At 41.0% G+C, this 12,916-nt stretch overlaps 1 protein-coding gene across 1 annotated transcript in view; it reads right to left on the reverse strand.

The window, feature by feature from the left end:
- Positions 1-12,916, reverse strand: part of JARID2 (jumonji and AT-rich interaction domain containing 2) — a 149,994-nt gene that overhangs the window by 6,307 nt on the left and 130,771 nt on the right. Inside the window, exons 12-17 of the mRNA XM_083187885.1 lie at positions 11,839-11,953; positions 10,485-10,590; positions 7,041-7,223; positions 5,980-6,110; positions 4,177-4,360; positions 1,536-1,643 (exon numbers count right to left, since the gene is read on the reverse strand). Of these exons, the coding sequence (XP_083044011.1) occupies positions 1,536-1,643; positions 4,177-4,360; positions 5,980-6,110; positions 7,041-7,223; positions 10,485-10,590; positions 11,839-11,953 (827 nt within the window). The remainder of the gene's footprint in view (positions 1-1,535; positions 1,644-4,176; positions 4,361-5,979; positions 6,111-7,040; positions 7,224-10,484; positions 10,591-11,838; positions 11,954-12,916) is intronic.

The raw sequence follows: 12,916 nt of genomic DNA on the forward strand, positions 1-12,916 counted from the left end.
AGAGCATGTGCAGTGCCAGGCCCCCACTTAACTTATGACATGGTTTCCTTGTATTGATTGTACATATTATTGGGGATCAGATAGTAAATCTAGAAGCCAGTCTGAGCCTGAGTGCAGATTTAATTTGAGGAATAAAAAAATTACAAAGAATGCTATCCAAGTTATATCTAGATTTTCTGATTTATATAACGCTGCATAAATTATATCAATCTGAGAATGCCTCTGCTAACATTGCAGACTGATAAGCACTCTACACGGCACTAACTCACTGCAAACATTTGTTATGGGTGCCATCTTGTGGTCACCAGTATGAAACTACGGACACCACCAGTGGTCACCAAACTCTGTGAAGATTTTAAAGAGATCCATGCAGGAGCACAAATGGTTAAAAGAAATTAATTAAGGTACTAATTAAGCCACTTGCACTGTGGACTGTTAAAGTGACCTGAGGACTGAGTTTGTGAATCACGGACATTGCCCGTGCTGCATTCCTTCAGTAAAACGCACTCCCTCGCTCCATTAGACTCTCCCCGACCTTGCAAAGCTTGAAACGGGCACTGAAAACTCACCTATTCATCAAAGTGTACCCTTCCACTGCATAAACTAGTCCTGCATAAACTAGCTGGTTCTCCGACCCCTTGCCTGTTTACATCCTGCTATCTAGGCACCACCCACTTGCGTGCACCTCCTGTAATCTGTCTGTCTCCCCTTCCTACTAGATTGTAAGCTCCTCCGAGCAGTTCTCCTGTTGTCAAAGCCCTCAGTACTTATATGTTAGTTGGGCGCCCACTATAGTAATTACGCTCATACCCCCACTATCCATGTCGGCATGGAGTTGCTTTCATATAGTGTGGCGAGTGCGGCGAGCCACCGAGCCCGTAGCATGGCGAGCCCCGCGAGGGGACGCTTAAAACTGAACAAATAGCTTAGTGGGCACCCAACTAACATACAAGTACCAAGCCCTCTTCACATTTCGCTCACAGCTCTCCTATACTCAAACACTCAGTGACCATCTTCGTCTGTATACTTATCTCCATCATTGGCCTCAAGCCTCTTATAGTATGCTGATTGAATCCTCACTACTTATATTTAAGCTGTAATGTGTATTGAACTGTGGCGCTCTTTATTTGTACTCTATTTTTGTTATTTATTCATTATAAAGCCAAGTTTTGTCTCCCTGTACTGTTCCTTTGTACGGAGCTGCAAAACACTTGTGACACTTTATAAATAAAATTATAATAACTAAAATAACCCATTCTTAAGTCTTATGAAAATACTGGCATGTTTATACTTATTGATTGCTTCTTGAAGGCAATCCATTGTAGTACAATTGAGACACAAAAAAAAAGTCTAAGGGGTACCAAACCCCCCAAAATATTTTTTTTTTTTTTATGAGTCAGGGTCTATCAAATATAAGATTTTTAGTTAAATACCTTACTTATTATGTATTATCTCCCACCAAGGTAAATTCATCCTGCATCTGGGAATTTGCTCATTTCTTATTACAATCTGTATAATTTATTTCACCAGCTCACCTCATCATAGCGATACATGAGCTTTAGCCCTCGACATGACTTCTGCTTCTCCACGTGACGCAGCGCACACTCCAGGCAGAAGACAACGTTCTCATTTTCTTGCACCACCTAAATAAAATACAATACGTAACAAATATTATACAAGGACTCAGATGAGTTACTGACAAGAAGTGAACATCTTGCAGAGGATTTAGGTTGAGATACAATGACCATCTTTATTACTCTGGAACTACAAAAGTAAATGCTGTGAAAATGGCGACATGTAATCTTATTAGACCCAAGCCAGTCCCAGCAGCAATTCACCAGTAAGGCAGACTGACATGGGCTGTTAAACAAACATAATGCAATTTGAAAAGCCTTTCCCTGTGAGATAATATACTGTATGTAATATGGTAACAGGTCTCTGCGATTAGAAGAGCACATATGTTTGGGCGAGGCTAAGACTCACAATAATAATCATCAATCACATCCAGAGATGAGCCCATACACATGGTTTGATTTTGACTATTTTTCAATTTGATTTTGCTTATATAGTCAAAATGGAACGGTTTTGAGCCGCATTTGATTCTGATTCGCTGCATCGAAATCGAAAAAAAATAGGCTGTGCAGGCAAGACTATATAGTACAGATCTGTACGATATAGTCTACCCGGTATGTGTACACTGCGCCGTGCAATACGATACTGATTCAATCCTGATGGAAACCAGATTGAAAAGAAAATGAATCGCACCATGTGGATTTTTTACCAAAAATGGAACAGAATCAGTGTAGAGACATATAGGATTCACCAGAGGCAATAGAACATTTGTTAAATATACCAAATAGATTTCAACAATTAATTTGATCGATGGATGATAAAGTTCTATTATTACTTTGCTAAGAGAGTGTTCACTGAAATATGTAGCTACATTTCCACCCAGGAACCAGAGTAGAACAAAGCCCGTAATACTAATCGCTTATGTTAAAGCATGTGCAATTAGTAAAAATGCGGTACCCAGCGACGAGGAGAGATGTGGGGCAGCGGATGTTAGAACCCCTTGTGATAAACAAATGAAGGGTGTACAGCAATCTCTTACTTCTGTATGATTAAAGAGTGCACAGTGAAGGATGACGACACCTGATCACTGGGCTATTACCTTGGTAGCACTGTCTCATTACCAAGGTGTACTATTTGTAATATTTGTAATATTTTGGAATCTTACATTAATAAAATAACAATTCGTACCATGTGTTACAGCTTTCATTTGTCAGAATATGTGTGTCCTAATACACCATGTGGTGCGAGACACCATGTGTTGCAAATGAGCTGCGAGGTCCCAAGGGTTAGCATCCGCTCTACACCTACAGATGTGTCCTCATACACTATTGTTGTCATGCCAAACAACCCTTCTCATGTGCGCCATGTCCCATATGACGCAGCTTACGCCAAACTTCTTTCAAACCTTAGATGACATTTCTATGCCTATGTACAAAGCACAATGGAACTTGGAATGGAAAAAAGCTTTGACTGCTTTAATATACAGCTCAGAAAAAAGTGTTGTATAGCAAATGATTCAGTGTAGTTTTGTGAAGTCATTTGTCATATCAGTTTGCGACTAATATGCATTTTCAGGTAAACATGTTTGCTGAGAAGGGGGTTGTTGGTGTGGCAACAGCAGTGTAGCAGTGTATGAGGAACAGCTGTAGGTGTAGTGCTAATACCAACCCACGTTTCATAATATATCCAGAATGTTACCACTCAGAGGCTGGTAAGTATAAATAAAATCTGCCGTTTCTTCTAAAACCCTTGCAGGACTTAACAAATCTACAGTATATCCATATGGTCTGCAAGTCTATATGCCAGATGCGCTTAGAGCTGACGCTGCCTCCTCCCGCTGGACCTGGGTTACCCATTTACACTACCGAGCAGCCTGGGTCCGACCCGGGAAAGACCCTTCTTTTAACCCAGGTAGGAATGCCGGGTGCCTGGACCCGGGTTTTTCAAATGGCCCTTTCACACAGCACAGAGACCTGGGTCAGACCCAGTTTACTTGTGGAGTGTGAAAGGGGTATTACTTAGCTGACTTGTATTTGTAGTAAGAACATTAGTGTGTTCTAATAAATGTAATACAGGTTGAGTATCCCGTATCCAAAATGCTCGGGACCAGGAGAATTTTGGATAACGGATTATTCCGTATTTCGGAATATTTTAATATTTCAATTATGTATTTTGAAGTATCTTGCATGTATGTTGTATAAACACATAAAATACACACAAATATATTTTATTACCACATAAAATACACACAAATATATTTTATTTGTTCAAAAAACAAGGTTTCAAAACATGAAACAAAATTTGTGTACTATCTCAGATATTGAATTTGAATGCCAAGCAATCATTTTCTTGCACATATTTAGTGCCATTTACATATCATGTCCTCAGTAGTGCTGTTACATATGTGCCCAGTGAGTTTTTAGCAAAAAAATATTTTTTTTTCACTTTCTGGAATGTATGGTTTTCGGAATAATTCGGATAACGGATACTCGGATACGGGATACTCAACCTGTATAACTACTTGGCTATTTTCTATACAGAAACACAGTATATGATGAAAGCGAGGACAAAATAAGCACTAATGCAGTTCACATCCACACTCACCATGGAAAGGTAACAGAGGTGCTGGCAGATCTGACATCTTCTTTCTGAGGTCTCAAATTGCAGCCATTTTCGAGGTTTCTTCTTCCCATCCAACGTTGAGTTGCTGGTGTCGTGACTCCCGTAGCGTGCAGATGAGTGGAGGCCGGCCTCAAAGAGCTCATTCCTCTGCCTCAACTCTGTATCCCTGACCAACAAAACAGTAAGTCAGAAACTGCGTGGCTCATCACTCAACCCCGATTACAGTGAGCTCTTCTACCGCTTTGTAATGAGGGTGAAGTGACAGTGAAATTATATTCTGCATCACCTATAAAGAAATGTTATTAGCATACCGCACAGTATATAAACATGATTCCGTAAACCATTTCATTTCTATATTGCTCATGCTAAATTCAATTTTCCAGTGATTAGACAAAAAGATTGGTCCTCTAATGGACAGTTCCACAGCAGAGATTATACATATACTGTATAGTTACGAATAATGATCATCAGTCACCTCTTGGAAACAAAGACGCTACATAGTAGACAAAAAACATTATTACATGAGAAACCTTGTCACAAAAACGTCATTAGGCAAAGCAATGGCATGAAAGAGACAGAATTCACTGGTTGCTGCCTTGATTGTACCGAAACAGCTGCATGGCAATCTTATATCTACATACCAACATGAAAAAAACAAGAGCGAAAATGGCATCATTTAACGAGGTCATGCCAGCGCTCGGAAAAACATAGATCTCACTCACCAATCGCTTATCATTCACTATAGGCTGTCGGCTAACAGACAGGCCGTGAGGATATACCGTACCCATCCTTTCCTCAGTTATGCGATAGTTATAAACTGTCTGTCTGCAGGACCTCAGTTGAGCCAGAGAGAAATAATATATACATACCAGCTCTATAAATGGCGAGAAACCGATGTTTATTATCAACAGAAATATAATACTGGCTAGAGATGCTTGAACTTTTCGAGTTGTTTTGAAATTTGATCGACCGACCGACCCGATACGACAACCTTTAGGTTTTGGTAATGACAATCTTAAAAGTGTCTAAGATTGCCAATTGGTTCAACCAAACCAATTTTGGAACTACTACCCGATAACAACGTTGCGAATATTGTGGTGCTCACGCTCACCATTCGCATGATGGAAAAAAAATGCGAAACGATGCAGCTATACAGGCTCGAACTTTGTCAAACCTGTTAGCCTTTCCCGAATTAAGCTTCATCTTTTTGGTTTAAAGTCCATGTAAAGTTCAAGAATTGTGCGCAAAAATTTTGTCCACTGTAAACAGTTCCAGAACCGTTTTGAAACATTTTCGAGCATCTCTAATACGACTTTCGACACTTTTCGGATATGACACGCCGATCTTTCCAAAGAATACAAAAACACAAGGAAGGTATTTTTGTTTGAATTTTCAGGAGATACCAAAGAAACATACTAGGTAACAAAGCAGGTGACCATTGAAAATATTGTGGTCCACAGTGGTCACCCACAGGGTAAATTTAAAGAAGAACTCCGGCAACACTCTAGAACTTATTTAGGTCACCAAGTTAACAATACAATCAGAGTTTCCTATGGTGCAACGATCCTGTGACACAAAGTATTCCAGAATGGAAATGCCATAGGGAAGATCAGTGCGGGCTCGGACCAGTAACTGGAAGGACTAGTGTATCACAGGATCGCTTGTACCACAGGTTGCTTTTCATTATAAGTCTTGTCGGGTTCTTCTTTAAACAAGTTCATATCAAACTAATTTGAAACTGTTAGAAGGTCACAGTGAACACAAAAGAGGCCTCTTTTCTATTACCTGAGCTCTCCAAGCAGAGTCGAAATGCTACTCAGAGTTGGACTGTTCTCCTTTTTTGCCTCAGCTGTTGCAATCTGATACAGTAATTTCTCCATCGAGAATGGCTTTGCTATGTGACGACGTTTCATTTCCTGATTACAAAGAGAAATGTATACATTCAGCAAATACTAGGTTTGAGACCTGATTATATGAAGAAAACACCAATCACGTGTATTCAGCTAAAGGATTACAGAGAGGTCCATGTACTAGAAAGCCACATTTTATTTTAGCAGTTTTCCAAAATGTGTTCCAACCACCATAAAAAAGCATAACAAATATATAGCATGCAATAGCAATACAGAATAACACACAGACCTGTTTTGCTTTCTGAATTCCATTTATAATCTGTCTAGAAAGGGTCTAGCCAACCTTTAAAAACTACAAGTCCCAGCACACCCTCCCCTCTATTTCTCTGGTAAAGAATTCTGGGATTTGTAGTTCCAGAAAAGCTGGAGAGCCACAGGTTGGTCTAGAACACAAAAAGAGCTGTAATGAATATATGTGTATACTAGCTTTTAAAGTATTATTTCTAGAAATACATACTGTACAATGAAGTGAAACACAAGGTAAAGATGGCCATGGGCATTGTGAGGAACAACGAATACATAAGGCAGTGGAGTAACAATTGTAGCTGCTGGTGGGGCCGTGTGAATGGCTACTGCAACCAGTAATTATACAGCAGTCACTGGTGATTGGCATTGCTGTGTAGCTACCACTGCTGCGGTATAAGTGAGATTTGCGGTTCGGATTTGGCTTGGATTTCAAAGTGATATTTTATTGGCTATCCACAACATGTGACAGCCGATAGCGAACAAATCCGAACTGCACATCTCTAATTTTAATACCCTATACAAAAAGATGAGAAAATAATTTTTTGTTATTGTTTTGGAGAAACATATATTTGAGCGTCAAGTACAAGAAAATAGCCTCGTTTACCACAATAACGGATTGGAGATCTAGAAATTATGGGCATGTAAAGTCTGTACAGGAGGAGTAGTACTAATGTGCAGTACAGTATATACCTTGGCAGTTTTGAAGCCCATGCTTGTCCACTGGGTGGTAGCAAAGTGTACAGTTTCTGAAACACTGTAGCCGCAGCACACTTTTGACACAAAGGATCCTGGGAAGCAGACGACAAACTGTCCGCTCTGCTGTACAGTACGGTGCACCTTGATCCCCTCTTTGCAAAGCACCTCTGGGGAGATCTACAGGGAGACACATGTCATTTAGATTACACATCAATTATACATGCAATCCTTCCACACAATAGGCTGCTAAATCTCCTCTGACAAGCAGACATTACGGACATTTTGTTTATAATGACAGGGTGTAAAAAACATAAAAAGGCTGATTATACAATATATGATCTTGTTGCTGGCCATACACCTAAAGATTTAGGGGGTTATTCTGGTTGATTCGCTATGCTGTGAATTTGCAGCCGTGCGAGTCCCCCAGTTGCTGCCCACCAAATGCTGCCCCCTCGCACGCCGCGTCTGTTCGCACTGGCTGTCATTGGATGTTTAACATAAAACATTCAATCGCAGGCTATGTAGAAAAACCCACATCATTCGATGGCCGCCGATATGCCTTAGATATGCGTGCACATTCGCCAGGAAGTGGGTGGGCAGCTGACATACGGTGATGTCAGCTGCCCACTCCTGGCAACCACATCAAGGGTCAATTACCATGTTCCTATGGGCGAAACTATCCGCCGCCACCCCACGCCCCCAAATCTTGGGGGCGTGTGTCCAGCGAACAGTGACCACACGCACCCGGCAGATGCACATGCGCAGAAATGTGCCTGCGCACAACATGCAAAGGAATTCGAATAATCCCCTTATTATTTAATCTTGCTGGTTGGAACAAAAATCTGGCAATATCTGAATTACTGTTTTTGTCAGTTTTTCAGCATTTAGGACTGCCCACACACTGGGGCAGATGTATTAAGCCTTAACAAGAGATAAATACAAGGGTGATAAAGAGAGATAAACATTCAGCCAATCAGCTCCTTACTGACTTTTTTCAAACACAGGCTGTAACATGGCAGTTAGCAGATGATTGGCTGGATGTTTATCTCTCTTTATCATCCTTGCATTTATCTCTTGTTAAGGATTAATACATCTACCCTACTGTGAGATGTGTGTTAGAAGCAATGTAAGCATATACAAAGTCTGCTGTGTGATTTGAACTACCGGTACATGAGATTTTACCACACTACAATAGTATGTAGTACAATAGCATGCAATGTAGTACAATAATACCTGCATGTGCATACTAGGTTTCCTTGCTGGGGTGCGCATTGCATCACAGGAGAAAATAAACAAGGTGCGATTTGAACTAGATGCTATGCGATTTGAATTAAAAAGATTGAATTGCATTTAATAAACTGGACCGTGTGCACAGTATATTTGGGTGTACTATTCAAGGGGGGTCAATCCTATTCCAACGGCGGCAATAGCAGCTTTAACTCGCACCCTTGAAATCTGCCCGGCTTCATACAAAAGTGTTCGGAGAACAATGGGTCAGCAAACACTTTTGTGTGAATCGGGGCCACCGTAAAGTATGTCCAACCCATTAAATTGCGTGGAATTGGTTGTACCCCAAGGAATCAAAACAAGCATATCAGGGAGTAAGGAAGGTGGAAACACAGGATGTATCCACTAAGGAGGGTATTCAATCCCCGTCGCTATATCCGATGGGGAAATAGCAGCGGGCACCTATTCAATGCTGTCTTTTCACCAACATTGAAGAGGCATCTTGTCAGCACGGACCCGACTTTAAAAGCCTGTGCGAACCTGTTTTGCCGAGCATGGTCATGGATTGTCGAGATGACGGCCATATCTCAACAATCCACAACCGGTTTTTGTGGACACGCCCCCTTTCCCCTGATTGGCAGACGGGACATTGAATCTCGTCTGCCGATAAACAGGCGAGCAGCGGGCCAAAACCAGGCCAGGGACCCAGGACTGAATATCCCCGTTAAAATTTCTGATGCACAGATGTCACTGGCTTTGCTGAAGTCGCACCAGCCTGCTTAGGCTTCCCAGCATCAGGGGAGGAGAAGGTGCCCAGGGAGGTGACAGAGACCCGCGCACACCACATCAGAGGTACCACGGGGGGCTCAGTCACCGCACTGCGATGCTAGGCACAAATGTTAATGCATATGCAGCGATATATTTTAATTCATCCTGCTCTTAAACCACCCGGTCAATCGGAAAGGATAAGCAGTGGGTCCCTCCCTTTCTAAGGAGGAAGGACAGAGAGCGCACAGAAAAGCAGAAGATTCATGATAAGAGTGTGCGCATGTAGCATTGTTTTTTGATTACACAATATACGTGTTTGTGTGTGTGTGTGTGATGAGGGGGGGGGGGGGGGGGATTTATAGCCGTAATATGTAATATGAAATGACAACTATATGCTGACTGGTCGCATAGGACAACTACTAAATCTCTCTCCAATGCTAGAATTATCTCCCCTGTAATGTGAGGTTGGCAGATCCTATTTAATAAATGCGGGCGCTAATAATGTTTTGGGGAGGGGAGGTCCTAATATCACATTGTTCAATGTGAGCGCATCTAATTTGGTATATGGGCTGTTGAGGGGTAATAAGCCTTTTATTATGCACTTGTTGTTCAGTTCTGCAAACAGCGCGGCTGCAACATTCCAGGATACCGGTAATTACCAACTGACCTTAAAACACCAGAAGATATTGAAATCTGCAAGAACCGGTAGGATAAACTATGGGGAAATTGCCCATAACAACCAATCAGCTTCCAGATATCACGTTATAGAATGTACGGTAGTAGATAAATGATAGATGGAAGGTTTGGTACATCTCCCCAGATTGCAGTCTTTGTCTCGTGACTCTCCATTACCAATCAATGACTCATGTGCTGTCCCATGCTTCATAAGCTCTGACAATATGCGCAACTGTATCATTTATAATGAACACGCCCATACTGGAGTTTTACATGGTTTTGTTAATTGGTGTCAAAACTATTTCAAGTTGTATAATATTATGTTTTATACAAATAAAACTGATATGATGTTGCAAAGTCCTCCAGCGACAAAACACATAAGACGTATTAACGGAGCATCATTGTACAATCATGATGTGCATGTGTCCACTCTTACATCGACCTGCCCTAAAGGTACTCCACAAACATGCGATTTGGTCACTTTTATGGAATTGCGGCTATCAATCACTTAAATACATCAGCCAAATCGCATGTACTTCACAGCAGGTCCAATGCGATAAGCGGTCCCGTGCGAGTCGCACTGCCAGCAGGCTTGGCTGGCATCAAATGCAATTTATTGTATGGGAAAGGACCGAATACCAAATATTGCATACAATACTGCCCCCCAGGAAGGTCCCGATCACGGGCGACTTCTCTGCTTGGAGAAGTCGCCCCAGTGTATGGCCAGCTTAAGACTCCTCCATATGGTGTGGCATAGCTAAGACTTACCATTACATTGCTTTCAAGCATTTGCAGACCAGGAGTACCATTGGCTTGAAGTAGACTGTGTACCACTTTGTCAAGTTTGCTCTCTTCCTCAGCAGGAATGCAATACCTGTGATACATCATTTACACAGTCAGATACACAATATTCAGTGCAAGGAAGCCAAAACACCAAGGTCACTTTACATTAGTCAGTGTGGTTACACAGTCATATTCTAACAAAGTCTCTGCACTCTATGAGTAGAACAGCTATGTATTAAAGTTCTTCTCTTGTACCATTCTCTACTTCTCTGGAGCTCCAGGAGTGTGCATCTTCTCCTGGAGAGGATATCTAAATTGGCTTGTGGGTTGGAATGTAGAGGGGAGGAGCCAGTACACCCTGTTGAAGATTTTATATGTGCCTGTCTCCTACAGAGGACCCTCTATACCCCATCATACTGAGACCCCAGTATACCATATGGATGATAGAGAAATGTATTTATATAATATAAAATATATGGTTAACAGTATGACAGATCCCAACTAAATGAGCTGTGTATTAATAAAACAGGTACACTGGACTTCAATATTCAATGCACCACTTTCAGGAGGAGCTATATCAAGCATTGGCAATAGATAGTGCCAAACCGCTCCTAACCATCATTTTACCAGCTGTGCTTATAAAATGACAGAATCAGATTTGTTGGTACTTTCTTTCTCTCTAGGGCCGGATACATTTCCCCCTCAATGTAACAAGTGAATAGGTACAAATACCAGATTCCTCATCCAACCATGCATGGCCAGATAATAATAACTGCTGTAATTTGCTTCACTTTATTATGTTCTACAGCTACTATATCACAAATAGAGCTGTATTCTGTTTAACTTTCAGTGTCCTTATAATCCTAAATATAGCTAGTTATGAAAAGTTAATCAGTCATTTTTAATATTTAATCACATGACAACAGCATAAATCCTGGTATTGTGAATGCAATGTGTATATATCCATATAACAATGTCAATGTTTTATGCAACACAAAGCAAGCACTGATTGGTAGTGTTACTGGTTCCCATGGACGCACAGATCCAGTGTAAACCAATAAAATGGCTAGCAGCTTTCCTTTGTAAACTCTCCCTTTGATTTATTTTACGTGTGTTCATGATATCGGAAGCTTAACAAACTATTGAGAAACATGTATTGGCATTACATATTGTACACTACTAGGATAAGACAGACTGCAAATACCAGACAACACATTAAATATATATATATATATATATATATATATATATATATATATATATATATATATATATATATATATATATATATATATATATATATACACACACACATATATACAAAGATGGGAGGACTTACCATATGCAATCAGCACCAGTGTGTAAGTAGTCAATGTAGGGAAGGTGATTTTGGTCTCGAGACCAGCATGAGGTAGAAAAGACCATGCCAATATTAAGCCAAGGAATTGTTACTCCTAAAACAAAATGAAGTTTTTTGTTTTTTTTATATAAAACTATAAAGGGACACGTTTGCCAAGTACAATGTAAAAGTATGAGACAACATTGGGAATGATTCAAATTATACATGCGTGAATTGAAGTGAACCTGCTAAGAGGCAGCGGGCTTGATAACCTACATCAGTCTATGTGTATCCAATGTATACAGATTGCGGCAAAGCTCCATGCAAGTGTGCACATTCTTGGTTGCCGGCTTTGTGTATCAACACTTCTAAATGTAGCCCTTGTAAGGTCTACATATGAGCAACAAACAACATCCTGCCCAGCACCTACTATATGCTGTAATATGGTGAGTAGCCTATTCCTGGCTATCCTGTACTGAACTCCTCGCTCTGAGTCAATGCTGAACAGCAGCTATACAAAGCAGTTGGCACTTGTAGTCGGCCAGGTACCATAAGTAGGTATGGCCAGTAATAGCCGGTTACTAATGGTAAGAGAGAACCCTGAGCAGATAATCAGTAATAAGTGGACAGGATGGTTAAGAAATCCTATATGGTCACAAGCTGGTCCATTCCAATGCAATAGATTTTTTTTAAAGCTTAATTCCCCTACCTATATCTGTTTTCAGTGGTTGGTGCAATCCACATATGTATCAAGCTCCTGGAAACTGAAGCTTTCGGGCTCTTGTGCCTTGTAGGCAAAGCCATCAATACAGATGTGCCCTTTATGCTGTTGCGGTAATACGTGGCCAGGATATAGGCTATGCATACAATCCCACAATGCATTAACTTTATTGGGGTCCATAGATTCTTATGGGAGCAGTCAGGGATGCGAATGAGCGCAGCATGCTGCACTGTACAGCACAATACAGCAAAGCTTTCTTTTCAGATTCTTTTCACACAAAGGCCCAGAGAGGAACCCGGATCTGATAGAACACACCCCCCCCCCCCCCCCTTGTTTATTCAAAAGACCAGCTATGTG

The sequence above is a fragment of the Crinia signifera genome, chromosome 5 (genome assembly GCF_055691185.1).
Source record: "Crinia signifera chromosome 5, ASM5569118v1, whole genome shotgun sequence".
Classification (NCBI taxonomy): Eukaryota; Metazoa; Chordata; class Amphibia; order Anura; family Myobatrachidae; genus Crinia; species Crinia signifera.